Source organism: Grampus griseus, assembly GCF_964374135.1.
Source record: "Grampus griseus genome assembly, chromosome: 4".
Taxonomy (NCBI): Eukaryota; Metazoa; Chordata; class Mammalia; order Artiodactyla; family Delphinidae; genus Grampus; species Grampus griseus.
The window spans coordinates 124,239,959-124,265,792 of NC_138997.1; the positions used below are offsets into that span (position 1 = coordinate 124,239,959).

General features: G+C 38.8%; 1 protein-coding gene across 1 annotated transcript; it reads right to left on the reverse strand.

Annotated features, from left to right (window-relative positions):
• Positions 1 to 1,817: 1,817 nt before the first annotated feature.
• QRFPR (pyroglutamylated RFamide peptide receptor) lies at positions 1,818 to 25,198 on the reverse strand (the record flags this gene model as incomplete). The annotated part of the gene is made up of 3 exons (XM_082654037.1): positions 1,818 to 2,063; positions 5,882 to 5,974; positions 24,761 to 25,198. Coding segments are annotated over 3 exons (777 nt in total), but the record flags the coding sequence as incomplete, so codon positions are not given.
• Between the last annotated feature and the right edge of the window lie 636 nt (positions 25,199 to 25,834).

The window sequence follows — 25,834 nt, forward strand, 5'->3', positions numbered from 1 at the left end:
GGAGAATGACTGCTAATAAGTACAGTATTTTTAACTCAGGGCCATGAAAATATTCTGAAATTAGTTTGTGGCAATAATTGCATAACTTTGTGAATATATTGGAAACTACTAAATTTCACACTTTGAAGTGGTAAATTTTATGGTATGTGAAATACATTGCAATAAAAAAAAAAATCCAGGTCTCCTTTAAAAGCAAAGGCAAAACTTTTTGCTAAGCATTAAGAAAAATAGTTTTTCCTTACTGAAACGGAGTTTTCTCCATTAGTCCTGTAAAGGAGATTAATGTCTGCAAGAGATTTACACATTTTCAAGTTTACAACGAGTCATATTCATTATTTATTATCTCAGCATAGTAGTCCTTTCTTCTGAGGAAGTGAGAGCTAAATCTGCAGTATGTCCCAAGGTGCTGAACAGTCCAGCACCCTGTACGTCGAGAGGGAGGAGTTCTTTATATAAACACTAGAGGTCGCTGTACACTTGTAGAAATGATAAATTTCATCAAACCACTAGACTTCTAAGATTTTGGGTTTTTTTTTTCAAATTTTATTTATTTAATTTATTTATTTTTGGCTGTGTTGGCTCTTTGTTGCTGCGCGTGGTCTTTCTCTAGTTGCTGTGAGCCAGGCTACTCTTCGTTGAGGTGCTCAGGCTTTTCATTGCAGTGGCTTCTCTTGTTGTGGAGCACGGGCTCTAGGTGCACTGGCTTCAGTAGTTGTGGCTTGTGGGCTCTAGAGCACAGGCTCAGTAGTTGTGGCGCACGGGCCTAGCTGCTCCGCAGCATGTGGGACCTTCCCGGACCAGGGCTCGAACCCGCGTCCCCCGCACTGGCAGGCGGATTCTTAACCACTGTGCCACCAGGGAAGCCCCTAAGATTTTGTTTTTAATGGCCATTCAGTGTAGATTATAAAATAAACCATACGGCCCATGAGTATCATAGCAGTAAATTGTGTTTTTAAATTTCTATTAATCAATATGATCAGAAAGTAAAGCTTTTAGGTAAAAATAAAAATATATCAATAATAATAATTTTAAATAAATAACATACTCTCATTTCCAAAGGATTTTCGTACATATCATCTCACTTTTTTTTTTTTTTTTTTTGCGGTACGCGAGCCTCTCACTGTTGTGGCCTCTCCTGTTGCGGAGCACAGGCTCCGGACGCGCAGGCCCAGCGGCCATGGCTCACGGGCCCAGCCGCTCCGCGGCATGTGGGATCCTCCCGGACCGGGGCACGAACCCGCGTCCCCGGCATCGGCAGGTGGACTCTCAACCACTGCGCCACTAGGGAAGCCCCTCATCTCACATTTTTTAGCATCATCCTTGGGTGGGAGGAAGTAAGGATGGATATTATCATGCTTCCTGGTACACATGAGGAAAGCAGGGGCCTTGGGAGTAAGGAGACTTATCCACATCACGTGGCTGGTGAGGAGTGGCAGAGAGAGGAGAGTGCCACAGCCATTCCTACTGCGTCATATTGACATGCAGAAGAAAATATAACGATTTTTAAAATTCCGAGTAACTATTTATAACAGTGACTTCCTCTTTGATTTGGGAGCTGGTAATCACCCTTTCTTCCTGCCATACGTAAAATCTCAAAAGTTTAAAATCAGTCCATGTGCTAAACGTGAATTACAAATGACACTTTGACCAAATTACCCAGGAATTCTGAGATCTCTGGCAATGGTCTCTTCCAGTACAACTAATTAAAAAATATATATATATTTTTAATACAGCAGGTTCTTATTAGTTATCTATTTTATGCATATTTGTGTATATATATCAAACTAAAAATATTTTAAACAGAGGTGAATATTCCATTAAACAGACCTGGCAATTTTTGACATTTCTTTTCCATGAATAGTTTGAAGCACTGAGCCATCCCCCACTCTTTTCTTTATCCAAAGTTCATAGCCGATCTTACTGTACAGGATAAGCATCACCATAAGAGGCAGGAGGAAGAGGATGACAAGGATGAAGGTAGTATAGATTTTCTGGTGCCCAGGGCTGGTCCACTCTTCCAAGCAGCAGATGTGTTCTTTTTCATATAAGAAGTTACACTTAATCTTTAAAATAAACACAATTCAGTTAGAAGAGCCAGAGGCAGCATCAAAAGAACACAAAGCAGGGCTTCCCTGGTGGTGCAGTGGTTGAGAGTCCGCCTGCCGATGCAGGGGACACGGGTTCGTGCCCCGGTCTGGGAAGATCCCACATGCCACGGAGCGGCTGGGCCCGTGAGCCATGGCCGCTGAGCCTGCACGTCCGGAGCCTGTGCTCCACAACGGGAGAGGCCACAACAGTGAGAGGCCCGCATACCACAAAAAAAAAAAAAAAAAGAAAGAAAAAAAGAACAAAAACCAGCCAAACACTACTGTAATGCAGCATTTTTCAGATCCTTACATATTTACCGTGGGTACATATTTCAAGTGAGATACAATTTTGATTGTTCTTTTGTTGGGAGGTGTGGGGTTTTTTCCACTCCACTGCTTAAATTCTTAAGTTTCATATTTTCTTTTTTATTTTAAATGGAATTGAGGTCCATAGCCTGTTCACTTTTTTTTATCTTTCTCATCTTTTTACACGATAGTCGTTAAGTTTTTAGTTGGGTGAAAGAAAGAACACTACAATGACCAAAGTATGTATGAAAAGAATACTTTGTACTAGCATGCCAGCTAATTTACTGTTACATTATTTTGCTCCCTCAGTTGTTGAAGAGACCAATTCTGACATGGCATCAGACTTCTTCCAATTGAATTCGTACTGCAAGTCTGTATTTTGTTCCTGCTATTTCAGATTGCAATGATCAGGTTACTTGCAAAGATTTCAGAGAGGCAAGTGGTAGCTTGTAGATTCTGAGATGAATGAGAAACTGGGATTCAAACTATTGCCAATGTATGAATATTCAGACCAAATTATAAGCCTTTGAGCTATATATTTTACAGAAAGGCAATTTCTAATTATTAATACTATTTCTAACAGACTGATCTCATGGGTTCAAAAAATTAATAATAACAGTATTAATACAGAAACTAACACAGCATTGTAAAGCAATTATACTCCAATAAAGATGTTTAAAAAATATTAATAGTAATAGAAAATGCTAATAAGGGACAAACCAAACATTTAAAGCATATTCAAAAGTCACATATCTGGATAATAGGAATTAAAGTTAGAGAATTTATGGAAACTGTTGTAGTTTGAGTCACTCTGGAGCTTTCCAGGTGAAGAATACTTAGGTCTTAAGACATATTTCTGCCTCCATTCCCAGAGGATTTTCACCAATCTTCAAAGTCAATTGAATGGGGGAAACAAGCTTTCTGGTATAGTTATCAAAAGTATGAAAATTCAAGTTCTGATCTAGGTGTTATTTTTCAAATACAACTAAGAATGAAAACACTTACTGAACAATAATTTCAAGATCCACGCTCTCTGAGAAGAGGATATTATGGTGAAACTCATTCTGACTCCATGTAGGCAGAGCCCACTGGGCCAACAACCACGGGGGCCACGTATTGACACATTCTAAAGCACAAGGCGAGACTGACAGTCTCTGAACAGGTGCACGTGCCCCTGGGGACAAGCAAAGACCTTCTGAGGGCACGCTCAGGTGGTTTCATGGGAACCAATCTCAGATCTTCTATTTCCAAACACATACTTCTCTAAAACTCCACTGCCAAAGAGAATGCCTGGGGTTGAAGTGTCATGCTGAGTTTACATTCTCAGTTCCTCTTTCATAATCACCCTTCCTTCAATTTTCACAAGTCATATCTCTCACCCAACCCCAATCTCACTATGGGCCCACCAAAGCAAGACGTGGTTCAAACCATTTGATGTCAGTGAAGCCACCTTGATCGAGGCACCATAAATCCATGACGGGGCTTTGTGCTTCTCCCTGTATTTCTATTCAGGGGAAAACTTGGCATTGGAAAAAAGGTGTTTTGACAGGTGATGACATGTTGTGAATTCCCATTTTCTGTACAGTGAAGGGGCAGAAGTAATGGGGCAACTTTAACCTAACCACCTCATTGCTTCCATTCCCTGAAAGTTAAATACATCACTCCGGAGAGAGAGCCAGTGAGAGCAAAGCAAAGAGAACATCAGTGGAAATGGTGAAGTTAGTGGTGCTTCATTTCATCCAGCTGAGGGATTAAGGCTTTTTGTATGCTCGCACTCTCGCTAATAGGACTTAGGAATGAGAAGGTGGCCGTGGGAAAGCATGTTCATACGTTTATTTGATTTGCAAAATGAAATCGTACTTTTTCTTGACAGAAAGCAAATCTGATTTGGCTGATCTGTGACGGAGAGGACTGGCTTTGCCAATTAGATTTTATGCATTTTCTACAAATGAAATGATTTATATATTTAAAATATATAAATTTTATATATTTATATATAAAATTATTTATATATATGATAACATAATTTTATTTAAAAAATGGACACATCTCCTTGTGTTCTATGGGTCAGAAATGGACCCCACCTGGGAACTGGGTTGGGTCATTTATAAAAGGGCTTCATCGGTGTGGGTTTCCTGCTGGAGATAAGGGCAGCCTCAGAGAAAGGAGCTGGTCACGTCCAGTTGTGTGTGGAAACTGGAAGGTCTTCACTAGCAGGTGGCTAAAGGGAGTAGCCGTTGGAAGCCTCAGGGTTGTTATTTGTGAGAAACCCATGAAGTAAAGAATCAGTCCTGGGAAATGGTCATATGCAGAATAAGGGGATAGTATCCCCTCTGCATACTGTAGGATTCTAGGCCTAAAAATGGCTCAAACTGGGGGAAGGGAGACGTTTTGAATTGATTGAGGGTATGGACTTATGTGATTGTGACACTGGACTAGACATTTTGATAAGGGAACTAACTCTATTCAGTGACCCGTCACTGTTCTTATGACTGAAAGTGACCAGAGGAATTTTATTCTCTGAATGACTGCAAGAGTTACAGGGCCCACTCAAGGCTTCATCCACCACATTTCATCAGAGGACTGGAAAGACTGCATTTTTGTAGGTGGCAAGGGATAGAATAAAACTGCCTTCTGCTCTTACCTGTGGAGTCCAGCTCATTCAATATACCAGTTGCATCAAACGTCAAGCCGCGTTTTAAATGTACCCTTGCCTGAGGGCTCATTTCATACCCTTGCCAGTGGATACTGAGTGCCCAGTAAAGTTTCACATTTGCTTATGTCAATTTAAAAGGTACAAAAGACACGTAGTTTAAAAAATTATCTTAGAGGGTATGTGAGCAACCCCCTAGTGTCCTTAATGACTACTGTCCACGCTAGATCTTCCAGGCAGGACGCATTCAAGTACACCCCAATGGAGAGACCGGGTCACCAAAAATGGTGCGGTGCTTCCTTCACTGTGAATCACCAGAAGCCTGGGCCCATCTGACAAAGATGTTGGGGAAGCAGAGAGGTTGGAACATCCTTTTACATGTTCCAGTTCAGATTTCAATTTGTCAGTGAATAGGCAGGCAGGTGAGAAACGGCTTACGAAGGAGACTCAACCAATAAGTAGATAAGAGGTTACAAATTTTTCATGTGTCTTAAAAATAAAAGAAAAGTCTAGAGCGAGCATTGAACTCTTAAAACATAACAAGACACTGAAGAACACTAGGAAAGGCATGTTCCGCTGGCAGGAAAATGTAGAATGTGTCCCTGGTACATTTTATTTTAAACATTAAAGTCTTAACGATGTAAGATCTGGATAAAGCAGAGGAAAAAATCTTAAAGCAAATTATTTTATTTCACTTGAGAAACCTCCAGTGAAATAACTGAGATCATACAAATTTGCTGTAACACTCTTGCAGGAAGGAAAATGATTATAATTAAGAGGGGAGGGAAGACATTTCAATAGTGTGATTGATTACCAATCCCAGCCCCGAATCTACCTCAAGTCGTTGCACATGCCACATGGGGGAGCCTATGATGACTGCCACCAGCAAGACCATATGTGCAAAAACGTTAAAATCATCAGAATACAACTCGGCAAAGCCAAATACAGCTGTGCTTAATTCTCTAACCATAAAGACTCCTTATGTTCAATGCACCCCATCACCTGTGCCCTGGAGCAGTGCAATGGTTTCCTCATACATTCTCACCTCCACTCCTTCACTACCCTCAAAATTGCTGCTGGAATAGTCTTCCTGAAATACGTTTTAAATGTTAAAACGTGCCTAAAAGATAAAGCCCAAGTGCCTTAAAATGGTCCCCGAGGTTCTCTGCACTCTCACTTGCCTGTCTGTCTTTGACATTTCTGCCCGTGTTCTTCATGCCCGAGTCCTCTGCTGAGGAATTTACAGAGTTGCTTTCAGTTCCCATTTCCCAGAATACATTGTGCTGCTCCACGCCTGGATGCTGTCACCCTGGATTGGCACCCTATCCCCACTATCGAACTGTGGACCCATTTTCTAGGACTTGACTCAACAGTCATCTTCTTTGGAAACCTTTGAAGGCCACCACCATTTTCAGATAGAACTGACCACTGTTGTCTCCATGTGCCCTCCAGAGCAGCACCTTTGTTGCCCTTACTGGTTTCTTCTCAACTTCCTCTGAGCAAAGACAATGCCATTTATTTTTTTGTGTTTGTTTCCCCAGATAAAATTCCCAGGGAAATTCCTGGCCCTCAGTAGCTGTGGATCAAGCAGCTACTGCTTCTTTGTTGAATGGATGAATAACTTAAACATGATATAGAGAACCTTCTACAGCATCTTAAAATTGAAAGCACATTTATCTTAAGCATAATTATGGGAGCATTATTTTATTGTTTACAAAACAAACACTTGTAACATCAGAAACCAGCGTGCTCTTTCCAAATTTCCTGTCTTCCATGAGTTTGTTGAGAGGATTACTTTAATGATGCATCCCTGAGAAAGGAACAAAAGAGAATCTCAATGGATTAGGGAAAGGCCAGAACCAAGAGCCCCAACATGGATTTTGAAGAAAATTTCCCAGCTCAAGCACTGCTTGTTCTTTCTATTTTGAGTGGAGGCATTAAGAAAACACTGTATTAAAAAAGAACAGGGCTTCCCTGGTGGCGCAGTGGTTGAGAGTCCACCTGCCGATGCAGGGGACACGGGTTCATGCCCTGGTCCAGGAGGATCCCACATGCCGCGGAGTGGCTGGGCCCGTGAGCCATGGCCGCTGAGCCTGCGCGTCCGGAGCCTGTGCTCCGCAGCAGGAGAGGCCACAACAGTGAGAGGCCCGTGTACTGCAAAAAATAAATAAATAAAATAGAAATAAAAAGAACAAAATAATGCCATTTGCAGCAGCATGGATGGACCTAGAGATTGTCATACTGAGTGAAGTAAGTCAGAGGAAGACAAATATCGTATATCACTTATATGTGGTATCTAAAAAAAAGGGTACAAATGAACTTATCTACAAAACAGAAATAGAGTTACAGATGTAGAAAACAAACTTATGGTAACCACGGAGTAAGAGGGGGAGAGATATATACACTGGAATATTACTCAGCCATATAAAAGAACAAAATAATGCCATTTGTGGCAACATGGATGGACCTAGAGATTGTCATACTGAGTGAAGTAAGTCAGACAGAGAAAGACAAATATATGATATCGCTTATACACAGAATCTAAAAAAATGGTACAAATGGACTTATTTAACAGAAATAGAGTCACAGATGTAGAAAACAAACTTATGGTTACCACAGGGAAAGGTGGGGGGACAGATAAATTGGGAGATTGGTACTGACGTATACACGCTACTATATATAAAATAGATAACTAATAAGGACCTACTGTATAGCACAGGGAACTCTACTCAGTACTCTGTAATGACCTATATGGGAAAAGAATCTAAAAATAGTGGATATATGTATATGTATAACTGATTCACTTTGCTGTACAGCAGAAACTAACACAACATTGTAAATCAACTATATTCCAATAAAAATTAAAACAAAGAAAAGAAAACACTGTACTGCCATGGGTTTCAAGAAACTGAGACTCAATCCGAAATTGAGGTTTATGATAAAGATACACATGAACTGACACCACCTATAGAAAGTAATTATGAATCAATGATTCAAGATAGTACTACGGCTCACAAATCAATGTCTCTATCTCTGTCCCTCTCTCTCTCTCCTTATTGCTATACACATCTATTCTCTTCTAGTCCAATCATTATTTTATTGTATTATCTCATATCCAATCATTTTTCCAATCTTTAGTAGAAACTCTGGAGGAATTGAGTCCAGTTGGCTTAGCTCATTGCCAGAAGGAACCTTAACTCCTGCAGAGTGGAGGGACAGGGAGAAGATTCTTACAGTTTCCAAGTGCCAAGAAGAAGACTCAATAGAGAGACTGCAAGAGGAAACTGACAGCAAAGAAGATGAGCCATTTTTCTCCAGAATTCTTGTTAGACTTAGGGAAGGAGATGGAAGCTGCCCAGCTGGCTCTGAGAGGAGGCATGTCCATTTGGGCTGCTATAACAATGTGCCGTGGATGGGGTGACTTATAAACAACAGAGATTTATTTCTCACGGTTCTGGGAGTTGGAAGCCCGAGATCAGAGTGCCAGCATGGTTTGGTGAGGACCCTCTTCCGGGTTGCAGACTTCTCACTGTATTCTCACTTGGCAGAAAGGGCGAGAGAGAGCTCTGTGGCATCTCTTTTACAAGAAGACAAATCCCATTCATGAAGGCTATACCCTCCTGACCTCTCATTTTTTCTTTCTCTTTATCAATTGAAAATTTTATGAGATAATTATAGATTCACATGCAGTTGTAAGAAATAATACAGAAAGATCCCTTGTATACTTTGCCCAGTTTCCCCCAATGGTAACATTTTGTAAAACTACAGTAAACTATCACAACCAAGATATTGACGTTAATACAATCCACTGATTTTATTCAGGTTTTCCAACTTTACCTGTACTCATCTCAGTGTGCGTGTGTTCTATAGATTTTATTAATAGGTTCAAGTACCTGCTATCACAGCCAAGATACTGAACACTTCCAACACCACAAAAGCCCCTCCTGTTGCCCTTTTATAACCACACTCATATGCCCCTCCCACCTCTGCCCCTCCCTGCCCCTAACCACTGGCAACCACTAGTCTGTTTTCCATTTCTAAAATTTTCTCATTTCAAAAATGGCATATAAATTGAGCAATATACTAAATAATCTTTTGGGATAGGCTCTTTTCTTTTTTTTAAATTAATTAATTTATTTATTTTTGGCTGCATTGTGTCTTCATTGCTGGGTGCGGGCTTTCTCTAGTTGCGGCGAGCAGGGGCTACTCTTCATGTGGTGCGCAGGCTTCTCATTACAGTGGCTTCCCTGGTGGTGCAGTGGTTAAGAATCTGCCTGCCATTGCAGGGGACACGGACTCCATCCCTGATCTGGGAAGATCCCACATGCCATGGAGCAACTAAGCCCATGCTCCACAACTACTGAGCCCATGTGCCACAACTACTGAAGCCCGTGCGCCTACAGCCTGGCTCTTTTCTTTTAGCAGAGTCCCCTGGACATGCATCCAAGTTGTTGCATTTATCAAGTTTGTTCCTTTGTATTGCTGACTAATACTCCACAGAATATATGTACCACAGTTTGGTTAATCATTCATCCACTGAAGACCATGTGGGGTATTCCAGTTTTTGACTATTACCGAAAAAGCAGTTATGAATATTCACATTTAGGTTTGGGTGTGAAAAAAACTTTTAATTTTTCTGGGATAAATACGCAAGAATGGAATCCCCTGGCTGCACGGTAATTGCATATTTAGTTTTATAAGAAATTGCGACATTATTTTCCAGAACGGCTGTGTCATTTGATATTCCTGCTGGCAATGTATAAGTGATCCAGTTTCTCCACATCCTTGCCAACATTGTGTTGTCACTATATTTTCTTTTAGCCATTCTGATAGATGTGTATTGATATCATGGTTTCAGTTTTCATTTTCCTGATTTCTAACAATGCTGAACATCTTTTCATGTGTTCGTTTCCCATCTGTATATCCTCTTTGATGAAATTTCTCTTCATGTGATTTGTCCATTTTCTAATTGGACTGTTTGTCTTTGCGCTGCTGAGTTTTGAGAGTTTATATATTCTATTGATAGATACTAGTTTTTTGTCAGATATATACTTTGTACATATTTTCTCCCTGTCCGTAGCTGGTCTTTTCATCTCTCTACATGGGCTTTAACAGAGCAAGTGTTTAATTTTGATGAGGTCCAAATTATCAATTTTTCCTTTTATGCATTGAGCTTTTGGTGTCAGTTAAGGACTCTAAGAATTCTGTGCTCAGCCCTGATAATTTTCTATGCTTTTTCCCCAAAGTTGCATAGCTTTACATTTACTTTTAAGTCTACAATCCAGTTTGAATAAATTTTTGTATAAAGGGTGAGATTTAAGTTTTTGTTTGTTTTGTTTGCTTATTTTCACCTATAAATGTCAATTGCTCCAGCACTATTTGTGGAACAGGCAATCCTTCCTCCATTGAATCACACCTTTGTCAAAAATCCTTTGAGCATATTGTGCAGATCTATTTCTAAATTCTCTATTCTGCTTCATTCATCTGTGTTTATCCCTCTGGCAATACCACACTGTTTTGATTACTTTATCTACATAGAAGCTTTGATATCAGGCAGAGGAATTCCTCCCACTTCTTCTTTGTCAAGATTATTTTAGCTATTTTAGGCCCTGTGCCTATTAAAAAGTTTTGAATAAGCTTGTCTATGTCTTCAAAAATCCTTGCTGGGATTTTGATAGGAATTACATTAAACCTATTGATCAATTTTGGGAGAACAGACATCTTTAATATATTGAGACTTCCAATCCATTAACACAGTGTCTCACCATTTCTTTATGTATTCTTTGATTTTCTTCATCTGCATTTTGTAATTTTCAGCGCACAGAACTGAAAACTATGTTTTGTTTACTGTATACCTAAGTATTTCACTTTCTTTGGAGTGATTATAAGTAGTATGGTATTTTTCATTTCATTTTCTGCACGTTACTTGTTAATATAAAAATACCACTGAGTTTTGTGTGTTGATCTTATATACTTTGACTTTGCTGAATTCACTTATTCTAGGAGATTTTGTAGATTCTTGGGATTTTCTATGTAGAAAATAATGTCTTCTGCAAATAGAGGTAGTTTTCTTTTTCCTTTCCAAACTTTATATCTTTTATTTCTTTTCTTTGCCTCCTTGCAGTGGCTTGAACTTCAAGCACTATGCTACATAAGAGTGGTGAGAGCAGACATCCATGCTCTGTTCCCAATTTGAGAAAAAAAGCACTGTCTTTCACCATTAAATATGATGTTAGCTGTAGGTTTTTGTACATGCTCTTTATAAAGCTGAGAAAGTTTCTCTCTATTACTAACTTGCTGAGAACTTTTATCATGAATGGGTGTTGGATTTTGTCAAATGTTATTTGTGTGTCAATTGCTATGATATGAGTTTTCTTCTTTAGCTTGTTGCTCTGGTGGATTACATTGATTTTTTTTTTTTTTTTTTTTTTTTTTTTGCGGTACGCGAGCCTCTCACTGTTGTGGCCTCTCCCGTTGCGGAGCACAGGCTCCAGACGCGCAGGCTCAGCGGCCATGGCTCACGGGCCCAGCCGCTCCACGGCATGTGGGATCTTCCGGGACTGGGGCACGAACCCGTGTCCCCTGCATCGGCAGGCGGACTCTCAACCACTGCGCCACCAGGGAAGCCTTTACATTGATATCTGAATATGGAGCCAGACTTACATACCTAGGATAAATCCCACTTGATCATGTGTGTAATCCTTTTTATACATTGTTGGATTCCGTCTGCTAATACACTGAGAATTTTTATGTCTAAGTTTGCAGTTGAGAGACATTGGTTTGCAGTTTTCTTTTTATTGTACTGTCTTTGTCTACTTTGTCAGAGTAAAAATGGCCTCATGAAGTGGTTTAGGAAGTGTTCCCTTCTCTTCTATTTTCTGGAAGAGTTTGTGTAAAAGTAGTGTTAATTCTTCTTTAAGTGTTTGGCAGCACTCTCCAGTGAAACCATCTGGCTAGGAGATGTTTTGGGGGGGGCAGCTTTTCAGTTACAAATTTAATTTGTCTCTTCCTTTTAAAAATGTCTTTTTAATCAAAGAATTATGAGCAAATCATTCAGAATCGGAAGGGCTACGATAAAAAAAGAATGGGTCTCTGCCCACCCCCTCTCACCTGCTGTCCTACTCCCCGACATCTACTTGTGTTTAGTTCTTCTGCCAGGTACCGTCACATTGCTAAACAGGTTGCTTTATATTCTTGATTTACTGATTTTAGATGGTCTATATTGACTTTCTTCTCGGATAGATAGGCTTTTAGTTCATTTTTATTACCTCCCACCTCTGCTTCTCCCCACATCTTTTAGTTTTCTTATAGTTATAACAATTTCTTCAATTGAAAAGCTTTAGAGAAGTGTGTTACTAAATTCTTGCACGTGGTTTCCTCTATCTTTGACTCATAAAGTAATATACTTAACACCCTTTTTCTTGGTCTATCAGCTTCCAACAGTTTATCTTGTCCCTCACTTTGTAAGATGAAGATACCTCACCTCCTCATGTCACCTCCTTCCTCCTTTTCTTCCTCTCTTCTTCCTTCCAACTTCTTTCAGCTATACCTTTATATTTACTTTATCAAGACTGATAGCTTTGCATTCTGTTCCATTGCCATGTTAAGTCTTCTGTACTTGGCCTACATTTTAATTATAAAAGATTAAAACTATAAGCAGCATTTTCATTATTATGACTACTTAAACATTATAACTACAAAACCAATATACATGTTCCAAATACATTTCTCTTTCTCTGAATTTATAGTAATGATCCTTGTGAATTTACTCATTGCTCTAAAGTGTGCCATATTTTAATGTGCTTTGTATCCGGGCCATGACCTTTTGTAGAGTATTTTCATTTATTTAATTTTTCCTGGAGTTTTAATTTGCATTTCTTTTTTTTCCAGTTTGAAGAAGAAACAGGTACCTTCTTCAACACAGTATAGCAGTTTAGAGTATAAGCTCTGGAATAGACTGCCTGGGTTTGGATCTTGGGTTAACCACTAGTTAATAGTGTGACCTAGAGACAATTACCTTACTTCACTGTGTCTTGGGGTTTCTTATCTATAAAATGTAGATGATGAAACAATACTTGTCTCATAGGACTCTTGGAGGATTAAATGAAATCATAAATGCCATGTGTTTAGGACAGAGCCTGGCACTATGTGAAAGTGCAGTCATGAGTGTTAGCTACATTTATTGCTGCCGTAATCATCATCATCATCATTATTTTTACTATTACATCTCAACTTTTCACATAACATATACACAACTTGGAATCAATTCTAGTATTTGTTCTTTTAAGACTTTCTTCTGGAAGACTACTGACTTCTAAGTTTGATGACTGTGTTTATTTATTTATTTAAAGATTGTTCTATAGCCATGTTCTTGAAATTCATTTAGAATGGATTCCTTCTCCACTGTTCCTTTTATTTCATGGCTTCTTATTTCTTGTATTTCACCCTTGTTTTGCATGAATCTTTTTCAAGTAAGTTCTTCAAATTAATGAGTTTAAAGTAAGCTCCTTAAGTTCTTGCTTATCTGAAAGTGGCTATAATTTGACTTTAAATTCAACATTATCTTCCTTTGGAATCTTGAAGATCTTGCCTTGTTGACCTCTAGCATCCACTTTTGGTGCTAACACATCTATACCGTCCGACTGATTTTTGCTCTCTTATGAGTATCCTGGTTTACTATTTGGAAGCTTTTATTGATCTCTTTGTAATTGTACTTCTGAAATGTTATGGGGATATGAGTTGAAGCCTAGACCATTTTTTATTCTTTTGCTCTTTGTGTGCCTTTTGAATTTGGAGGCCTCTGACTCTCTTATCTCTGTGTTTTATCTCTGTGTTTTGTGCATTTTTTTGGTGGAACTCTTATTAATCAGATTTTGGAATTCCTGGCTGTATCCCTCATGTTTCTATCTTTTGTTTATACATATTTTTTGCTTTATAAATTCTCTTTGTCTTTTTTGGTCCACATTACAGAGATCTTCTTCTCTTTATCTTCTAGCTCTTATAATTTATATATAAGTTCAGCAATCATATTTTCACTTTTAAGAACTTTTTCTTATTCTCAAATGTTCCTTTTCAGAGATGCTTACTCTTGATTTATGAAGTCAATATCTTCTTAAATGAAGACATCTCCCACTTACCATTAGTAACTCATTCATGAAAATGAGACATTCTGTGTGAAAATGTGCACTAGTAGCCTATTCCCCGTTATTTAAAATGCCAAATCAAACTCCCAACAGAATTCCTGAAGTGTAACTAAAATATAGTTAAGTCATCATTTAGCATGTAAAATGTATAAAATATTGCTCCCAATTTCCAGAACAAGAATGGTTTTTATCAAATGGTTTGTGTGCATGTTGCTCTGTATGCAGCATTTTCATGGTGCATCATGAATAATTTTTTCCAACAAGGCATAGCAACCAACACACAGAAATTAATAAATATGTTAGAAAATTTCAAATATAATTTGCAACAAAAACAGGACAATTACCTTGGATGACCTGATACCCATGAAGAAAGGAACAGACTGGAAACTTGAAGAAAGTTGAAAGGCGAGGAGGGCTGAAATGTAATCATTGTCACTGGCTGTGGAAAGTGATATCATGAGTAAGTTGGCTTGCAAAGGTGCAATTTCAGGCAAACTATAAAACTCAGAAGCTTTCAGTTTTGTTTTTTTTTTTAATCACTTTTGTGCTCAGGTAGGGACTCCTGAAAGAATCTTCAGGGGATGTAGTTGACTCTTTAGGATGAAACACTACAGAATAAAGCTTTACTTACTCTCCTGTAGTATGTTTATAGAAGTATTTGCATGGTGATATAAGAGATATCTGGCAGTAATATCTCCACCAAGTTCAAAGATAATGATTATCATTGTATCAGCAGAGCCCACAAATAATTTTCAGCAAGCAATGTCTAGTGGTTTAATTGAATACCTTCTGGTTATCACTGTGATTAACTTTTTCAGACTGATATCCTGAACAACTTTAGTACTTGCTAATTTCTCATCATGCATTTAAATAATTCTTCAACATCTTTTTCATTGACCTCTTTGCAAAGCTACTCTTCTTTTCAAGAGTAACAATTGCAAAGAATGGTTCAGTCGCAAAGAATGTGTAAAATGATGTGATGCTTCTCTTAGTGTCAGCAACATTCAGTACACACATCCCATTGTGAACACTAGGCATGCTTTTCAAAATATCTATTTGTGATTTTGATGTTCTACCAAATGTATTTGGAATATAGCTGGATAATTTTTATTTATAGATAAATCATTTGGTTTAAAATGTTTTCTTAAGTTTTGGGACATACATTTTTCTTATGTAAAATCATCTTAAAAAGTGTTGTATTGAATGATACATTTATTGTAGAAGTTTGAGACTAAAAACCAATAGGAATTCCACTATGAAAATATCAAATGAGGAGACATTCTTCAGAATATGTCCATAGATATGAAAATACCACTTAGAATTTTTTCTAAAGAAATCTATAAATCACCCATTTATGCTAGTTTCATTTATCTGTTTGTTTGTATTCCCTTTTATTCTGCAAACTTTCTTCAACTGCCTAACAATCCTTGATTGCCTTTACATATTTAAGAATGGGGCAACGTGAAAGACTTCTGGCTTCTCTGTGTACATGGGCTGGAGCTGTCCTCAGAAAGATTTTGATTTAGGATGAGTGGCCCTCCACAAGGGGCCATACAAATTGCGAGACCCTGAGGTTTTTCTTTGTGGAGCCAAGCTGATACTAACTGTAGTTCTGCTCAGAGTGCTTCCTTCAACTACTTTACAAGAAGAACCTTCTGGGTGCATATTTGTGTCAGAAAACAAGTTCACCAAAGTAAAATTATGTCTCTTCTGGTATTTCTCTTCCTATTTTCATTACTCTAATAGCTACAAATACCATTTTAGAAAAGTAACTGAATTGTTTTTTTACTTTCCACTAATGGCAATAATTAGACTTTCAAATAATAGAGTAAAATAAGCCCAGGTTAAACATTAGGGTAATAAAGCAGAAACAAGGTGGTTTCATTGTGCTAAAACTCTTAAAATAACTCACTGTCAAATAATATAGGAGGGATTTTTCTTTCTTTTCTTTTTTTTTTTTTGTATACAAGGAAAGAAATGGAGAAGGTCAGGTTAGCCATTAGGAAAAAATTCTTGAATGTGAAGGTTATCAGGCAACAAAATGCATTATAAAGTGTTCTTCCCCAGAAATGCTTAATAAAAATTTTTAACTATTCATGTAATTTATGTACTCAGTTGCTCACCAAACATAAAATAACCTCAAATTAGTGTAAACTAATGCCAAAAATAGCGGGATGGCTAAATAAAATATATGTCAATGTAATGTAAATTATTAAATCATCTTTCAATGGACGTTTTAAAATGAAAACTAACTGAAACAAGCAGTAAACAAGTGATATATACATGTACACACACATACACTCAAACACTAAAGGGTTTCTATTTTGCTAAAAATATATTCAGGAGAAAACTAACTACTAAATGTTACTAATTTTAGTAACACACTAAAATTCTCATCATAATTACCTCTGGATTTGGAATACATAATTTTTATTTTCTTTGTATTTGTTTGTTCTATATATTAGTTAGATGTTTTGGACTGCAAATAAAAGAAAATTCAGCTCAACTGGCTGAAACAATAAGGGAAATGTACTATTTCATATAAAAGTGATTCCAGAGGTAGAGCAATAATGGGGCAGTAAATTCTACAGCTGAATGATTTCAGCATGGATTGGCATTCTCTCCTTTGGATTACTTCGTCCTCCTCAGCATGCTTTTGTTCTTAGGATTCGAAAGGAAAATATACGCTTTTCTCAGTCCCTTTATGAAAGTGAGGAAAACCTCAGACTCTATGGCCAAAATGGGCTGCATGCCCATTTTAAAACTCATCGACAAGGAGAATGAAATTTAAAATATTGACCTACATTAATGAAATCCAACTCCTAGAGCTAAGAAGTATCCTAACCTCCCCTGAAGAACATGCCCACCCAATACGTTAACACACCAGGTTTCTGTCTGGAAGGAATAACATCCAACAAGACCTAATTAAACAGAGTCATTCTATGTGTAAGAGGTGATTGTATTAGTTCTCTACTGCTGCTCTAACAAATTACTACAATCTTAGTGGTTCAAAAGAACACACATTTATATCTTATAGTTCTGGAAGTCAGGTGTTTAAAATGGGCCTGCAGAGCTGCATTCCTTCTGAAGGCTCTAGAGAAGAATCTGTTTCCTGGCCTTTTCCAGTTTCCAGAGACTGCCTGCCTTCCTTAGCTCAAGGCCCTGCATCACTCTGACTTCTGGCACGGTTGCCACATCTCCATCTCTGCTCCTGACACTCCTGACTCCCTTTGTAAGTACGCTTGCGATTAATAGGGTCCAGCCAGATAATACAGGATGGTCTCCCCATCTCTAGATCCTTAACTTAGTCACATCAGCAAAATCTCTTTTGCCATGTAAAGCAACATAGTCAGAGGTTGTAAGGATTAGGTTATGGACATCTTTGAAGGACCACTGTTCTGTCTTATCACATAGGATTAACATGACAATATTGCACAGTGACTTATCATTAAAATGTCAATTATCTCCAAAACAGCAGATAAATTGAATACAATATCAATCAAAATTCCAGGGGGACAAACTTATTTTTAAATGCTTATGGAAAACTAAAGGTCCATACATAACTAAACCAACTCTGAAAGAGAAGGTCAAAGAAATGGGGGACTTTCCCAATGCAATATTTAGATATGCTAAAAAAGCCTTTGCAATAAACACTATAGCACTGGTGTGGACTTAGACAACTAATCAATGTTTCAAAATAGACAGAAAAGAAGATGGGAAATGGATTTATAATTGAAATGGCACCACAAATCAAGGGAGAAATTATAAGTTGTTTATAGGAAGTGTAAAAAAGACTAGCTCTCTACATGGAGAAAAATAAACCAATCTGCCTATCTTGTATCACATACAAAGGTAGACTCTAAATACATAAATTATCTGTTAAAAATAAAAGCATTAGATAAACACAGCAACATGGAAAGATGTTGGAAACAGCACTGAGCAAAGTAACAACGCATATTTATGCAACATATGTAAGAAGAATACAAACAAATTTAAAGGTACATATCAAACACATTATTGTAGCCACCTTTTCAGGGGGAGATGAATTATAGCAGGGAATGGGGATTTAAGGGAAAAAAAGAATATAAACATAATAAAACAAGAGAAGGTTATTGTCCAGAATGATAATAATATCATATTATTAACTCAACGCTATGAACCTGAGATCCCAAAAGAGAGCACAAAAGCAAGAATGAGAGAGAGTTGTAGGATGGAAGGTGAAAGAGAGAGAAATCTACAAACGTTTTTTACAAGATGGAGAAGGTGAAATGGGAATTTTTGTTTGCTTGTTTCAAGCTATAACTAAAACTTTAGGCCAGTCATATCTGAAGATGGAAGCAGTAACCATCAGTTACAATTCTCAGCAGTTACTCCTAGGTGGATATTCAGACACCCTTCCCAACAACAGAAATGTGTACACTGGGAATTCCAAGACCTACCCCAGATTCCAAGCCCTAGAAAGCACTGGTTCTCAAACCTGGCTACATGTTGTAATAAGCTGAGGATCTTTAAAAGAAATTGATACCTAGATCTCACTCTGAGAGATTCTGAATTGTGGGGAGTGAGTGGGGCCTTAGAGTTTTAAAAAGTACCCAGGTAATTTTAATATGCAGCAAAGTTTGAGAACCACTGGGTGAGAGAATGGATTTGAGAGTGAGCCTTCTCTTCAGGGTCTACTTTCTAACATTGCTTCCAACTGTGGGGGCTTGGGGAGGGCTTAGGAGGATATCTTAGTCTATCACACTAATTTTTCATGCTATAGTCTGTCTTCTCATTCATTCATTTGTTCATTGGCTCACCTATGGATCATATACTACTGAAGGCTCTGACTATAGACCGAGACAAAACATAAACACTCCCAGCTGTTCTTCACGGAAGGAGAGCAGGAGTTAAACAATATCCCACAAATAAATGTATAATTACAAAGCAGTATTCCAAGAAATTCTGTTTGAATGCATACAAGGATAAAGTTTAAAAAAACAAAAGTAAAATGCTGGATTAAAGTTGGTTGAGAAAATGACAATATACATTAAAGCAATGGTGGTGAGTAATACCTAGAATGTTGATGATTGATTATCTTGTACATTACAAGGGATACAAGCAGTGGTGTGCTAATAAATGTTAACAACCAGCTCCCCAGGTTAAAAAAAAAGTTTCTGATCATTAATTATTTGCTAATTTCCCTGGTATAAATATGGTCACCATGGCCAATCCCAAACTACCAAAAGGATATCAATAAGTGTGGAGCCTGGAATAGATGTACACACAGTTGGTTATCGTGAGTTGGTACAAATTAGCTCTAGCACACCATTGGATACCTAATTATGTTCAAAAAAATGATAGCTAAAAAGAATGCCAATCTATATATGTTTTATGACTTCTTTTATTTTTTGGTTTTGTTTTCTTCTTCTCTGTTCTTTCTCTCTGTGTATCTAAAACACTATTCCTGAACAGACTAGTTGTAAAAGAAAGTTTGTGTTTTAGATATGACTTCTTATGATAGTTAATTTTTTTCTTCTTTTTTCCAGTTGTATTGAGATATAATTGACATACAACCTTGTATTAGTTTAAGGTATAAAATATGACTTGATACAAGTATATATTACAAAATGATTACCACAATAAATGTAGTTAACATCCCATCACCCCACATGGACCTACTGTATAGCACAGGGAACACTACTCAATACTCTGTGATAGCTAATTTTATGTGTCAACTTGTATTGATAATGGGGTGCCCAGATGTCTGGTTAAACATTACTTCTGGTTGTGTCTGTAAGGGTGTTTCCAGAGGAGATTAGTATTTGAATCCGTGAACTGAGTAAAGCAGATGGCCCTTCCCAGTGTGGGTGGGCATCACCTAATCTGTTGAGAGCCCAAATAGAACAAAAGGGTGGAGGAAGGTGGGAATTTGTTCTCTGCCTGACTGCTTTGAGCTGAGAAACTGATCTTCTTCAGTCCTTGAGGCCCCTAGTTTTCAGGCCTTCAGACTCAGACTGGAATCTACAACGTTGGTTCTTTGACTCTCAGGCTTTTGAACGACCACTGCCACCTGCTTTCTGGGGTCTCCAGTTTGCAGACAACAGATTGTGGGACTTCTCAGCCTCCATAATTGTGTAAGCCAATTCTTCACAGCACATCATACATATACACACATACTATTGGTTCTCTTTCCCGGGAGAACCCTGACTAATAAATATGTTTATCTTTCATCTCTTCCCCTGAGCTGCTCTCATTGACTTCTGTGGTTCTGCAGCATCATGAAAGTCTATCTCTGCTCTCCTCTATTCTCTCTTTTCTTTTGTCCCTGTTTATGCCTTATACCTGCCAGAAGTGTCCTTTGTCCTGACTGAGCCACAATGATGATAATGTTCAAAGTTAAAAGACTAACTTCCAATCTAGAACACTTTTTACCATTTACTGTGTTATAATCAGCATTAACTTCATAAATTCATAAAATCTGCTTGGCAGCAACACCATAAAATATGTATTGTTATGACCTCCATCTGTAGAAAGAGATGAGAAATAAAGCAACTTACCCAAGGTTGTTCCTATATCCCATAAAATGATGGCTCCAGAGTCTATGCTCTCAGCCACTGTGAAAAACAGTCCCCAAACCACAGGTTTTCCATAATTAGTGTGGAGAAGAGGCCTTACAAAATAAGTAAGTATTTAGGGTATTCAATGGTTTGGAAGCATCAATCCTATTTCTTTTAAATTACGTTTCTACTTGCCAAATTAGTATAATTCTATTCTCTACCTGTCTCTATATTATGACTTGGAAGACAGCTGATTATCACTGTTTTCCTTCTTTTCTACATCTCATCTCTTTATCTTTCACATTTCCCTGCTTCCTTCCCACCCTGTTTTTCTGAACACCACTTTGCAAATCTTGTCGGGATAACATTTTTCTAAAATTTATTTGAGTAGTGGGTCTCCTACAATTTTGTAATCTCTACACTTAACACAGTTCGAGGATTAAAATATATTATTCTGAGAGACTACACCATATATTTTTCAAGAACAGCTCTGATTTTACTGCAGTAATAAAAATAGTCAGAGGGCTAGGTGGCCCTAGGCAAAAATCATGTGTATAGCTGTTCTTCCACTCGCCATGACTTGCATCTTTTTGTATAATCTCGTCTAAACAGTCTGCCTTTGTCACAGTCTCATCCACACCCACACATTCCAAGATGAATAAAAACTTCTGCTTTATTAGCAACCAACCACAGGTAAATCAATTTTTTAATTATCTGTGTTCCTTAAAATTGCATCATCAATTCCACCACTTTAGTAATCGAATTCAGAGAGTTGGCTGTAACAAAGTACTGCCACAGGGTAGCAATGGAACATAACCATGGCTGATGAATTCTGATGGGTTTAATTTGCTTATGGTCAACCATACTTGCTCTAACTTGACTCCCTTTATACTAGTGGTTTTAACCATGATCCACAATAGGAAATACCTTTACATTACACACACACACACACACACACACACACACACACACGTAATTTAAAGATATTTCTTATTGCATGTGGAGATACATATATGTATATACATATATATACACACACAACCAAACTTTTACTATGTAAATGCTCTCTGAAATTCTCTATTCTAATATATATCATTTTTTTAAAAATTGCTAATCCTGACTCACCCAATGACTCATGACTAATTAATAGGTTGCAACTCCTAGTTTGAAAAATTTGTTGCTTCAGATTAGTGATGCATCTGCTTCAGAATAAAATTCAAACTCCTTAACATAGCACTAGAAGGCTCTTCATGATTTCTCTTCTTTTCTCTCCAGCTTCATCTCTCACCACTTCCCCTTTGAATGCTAAACTCCAGGCATACAGAACTACTCACATTCTCCAGAAAAACTGCTGTCTTTCCTCAAAATCTTTACACGACATATATTGTGTACTATTCACCCTTGTATTTGAGTTCAGCATAACGACTAGCATATATTAGTCATTCAATAAATAGTTGAATCAGTAAAGGAATGAATAAATAAACAAATGAAAAATATTATATCAAAGTCTATGCAAAGAATGTACTTTGTCAATTACATCCCATAGATTTCACTCTGAAAATGCAGGTATAGGCTACAGAAAGGAGAAAAAACACCCAATAACCTAGAGATTTATTAAGGAAAATTGTAATTTCTGGAAACTGGAGTAAACAGCTTCATAATAGCTTATTTACTTTGAGGAAATTTTTACCCATTTAATTTGGTTCAGCGGGATTTTGGTCATCAACAAATCAGGCAGACAAGTAAAGTTGATTGTGTATTAAATTCCACACCCTCCTTGGTATAATTATGACTTGGAAAAATAAGCTCTAATGGGAAAAGTCCTCGTTATTGTAGTAACGGCCTCTATGGTATAACAATCAGAGAGAAATATTTAGCCTGTCTATTTGCTAACGAAAAGTGCTCAGTGGTGGCCTATTACCATTGGTCAAAATAACCTGTCCCCAAAGTGGAACACAGCAATGGTGTATTAGAGACCAATGAATCTCAAACTTCCTTGTGAATTTGGACCACATAGGGAATTTTGTTAAAATGCAGATTCTGATTCAATAGGTCTGGAATGGGGACTGAGACTGCATTTCTAACAAGGTTCCAGGTGATGCTCATGCCGTGGGCCCATGGCCTAGACTCTAAATAGAAAGAAAAGTACACAATTTATTGAAGACATTCTGTTTTGCTCCTAGAAATCATTATTTCCTAGCTCAAATATTTTTGTTACCAAGGTAACTGGGCCACAAGCAGGTCCTATGACCACTTGACCTAATGACTTGTGCTGGAGGAACTGTTTTAGCCAAGGAGCAGCCTCTCCTCCCTCCACAGAATTTCAAATTAAAAGGAACAAGTACCATTTGTCCCAGAATAAGATATCTTCTAGTTACCAGTGAAGCAGCCCTTTCTTATTTACCTCTTTACATCAGGAACTTCATTGCTGACAACATTCTACATTGCCACTACCTAGAATTGAAGCATGTTGAAAAGATGTGTAAAAGCCATGCCAAAACCAAATAGCTCAGTATATTATTTTGGCGCTTATGCCTCTCACTTAAGAATTGTTTTTCTGTTAGATTTCCTTCAGGTTTTCAGTGGAAGATAATCACATCCCATTCTCATATAGTCAGCTTCCCATCTGTCAGTAACATCTGTAAGTCAAGAGTTTCTGACAATAATAGAAAAATGTGGGTGCTTTTTTCCCCCAGTTCTTCCTTTTTTAAACAAATTTTTTTTTTTTGCTATATACCTTTTTCCAAGAAGAGAAAAAAAAAGGGGACATGTACAGAGTTGCTTTAATTAAAGGGAACGCTCCTGTGCCTTTTTCTCAAAAAATAAGCCATGTGTACTGGTCAAAAGTTTTTCCATTAGTTCTGTGGCGTTAGTTGCACTGGGCATCTTTAAAATGCCCAAGTATAATGATTTCATCAGAGTGCATAAAAAAGTCAATAATCCATAAGTCAGTTTACGACTCTGCATTATGTGTCACTTTCAAGCTAATACTATGTACTCTAATGTTTAGTGTATTGGGGGAAATATATATATCATAGATGGGATGGGAATCAAAGATTTTAGCAACCTGATCCACTAACAATAAACCCGGTGCAAATTAATGAAAAAAAGTAATGCCAGGGACTTAAATTGAGGATCTCAAGTTGGTAATGGTAGGATGAAAGAAACACCCGCCATGAGAATAAAAGGAATTAGCTAAGGAAGGGGTGGAAATAGCAGAGTTTGAGAGCACAATGATTCATTTCTCTCACATTCTCCCTATATTTCCAATCACTTTCTATGAATTTTGAGATGGTCACAAGAGTACATCCACCCATGAAAACACAGGTACAATCAATGTTTCCTCGTCCCCAAGGCACTCCATAAGCACTGATGAGAATACAACCCACTACTATTTATGGGTTACAAAACACGCTCTCTAGTCATGTCTCTTTGGAAAGACTGCATCATTTGGAGAAGTGCAGTGTCTTATTTTTCCCCACACACTGCTCCCAACGATGGCTCCAAATGGTTCTCTGCCATTTCTGCTACCATTCTAAGGAAGAGAAATTAATCTCTCTTCCTTTATCAGTCAAGGAGGGCATATATTTTCTGTGTCCCTTCTCCAAGTGTGACTCTGTTCATGTATTTTTTAAAAAGAAGGACTAGATTTTTTTTTTCTGCAATGCATTATATTTGTTTTAAAGTTTTAAGTCCATATATATACTTGCAGTACAAATACCTGTCTGGAAGCCCCACGGGCAACTGGGGAGTGAGGCTGGAGGTTAGAGGAATGAGGGGATGTTGGGGTTTTTATTATTTGAATTATTTTATCTTACTTTTATTTAAAAAATAGGAAAAAGTCTTGGTAATTATGGAAAAGGGAGCTGAACTAACTGGTGCCACTTCCCACCCCACTGCGGTGAGACTCTCCTAAGCATTTCCCTAACTTGTGTCTCTAAGCGACACGGAGAAAAATGCTGGAACGGAATCAAAAGGAGCAAAAACTTATCTCCAAGTGAGGGCAGGTGAGGAAATTCTAAGAAAGGGTACTGGATTCATTTGGTAAAGAGAAAAATGGAAGAAAGTCAGAAGAGTAGAGTGTGTGTTGTGGAGGGGGTCCCCTGGAAGGCTGGGGATTAGGGGAGAAGGAAAGCGCGCGGACTCACCCCCCAACCAGTTGTTGAAGATGTTCTCGAGCATAGTGACCAGGATGCAGAAGGAGATGGGCAGGTCGCTGAGCGCCAAGGAGCAGGTGAAGATGTTGGTGACGGTGCGCATGGCCTCGCTGAGGGTCACCACGTAGACCACCAGCGCGTTGCCAAAGAGCGCCAGGACGAAGATGAGCACGCCGGTGAGCACGAAGGCCAGCTTGGCGCGCCCAGGCAGCTGCGGGGTGTAGACCAGCGGCCGCAGCCCGTACAGCGCGATGAACTGCGCCCGTGTCGGGTTGTAGTCCCGCAGCAGCCGGGAGAACTGCTCCGGGGTGATGTTGAGCTACTGCATGCTGCGCGCGCCCCGCGTGCCATCCACCTCCCGGGGCTCGGACTCCCGCGCGGCGGGGCGCGGGCTACAGGGGGACCCGCGCGGCGGCCGCCTCCCTCCCCTGCAGGCCGGGACAGCCTCCGCTCTGGACTCGGGCGCACGAGAGGGCTCCCGCCAGCACCTCGGGAGGTTCTGGAGAAGGAAAGCAGTGCAGGGTTTTAACTCACAATCAACAGGCGAGAAGCCAAAGCGAGGGAGACGATCCCGTTGACCAAAAATGTTCGTAGTTCAAAGTCTTCTGCTCCTCTCTGAGGCCCGGCGCTGTGGCCGTCCGGAATGCCGGAGCGACAGTGCCCGTGCTTCTCACTCCCCAGCCTCTGGCCACGCGGTGAAGACACCGCACCGGCTCCGGGGGCGACGGAGGGTGGGTCTGGAGCTCGGCTGCGCGCCCCTCACTCCCGGCTTCAGCAGCGGGGACCCCGCCTCCGAACCCTCTGCGCAAGGGAAACTCCTCCCGGGCTCCCCAGTTTCTGCCACCGAGCCCCTTTCTCGTGCCTCAGATCACGCTTATGTGTAAAATTGAGTATTGGGGTTTTCCACAGTCTCACGGTTTCTCCTCTTAAGAAATAATGTGGGCCACAG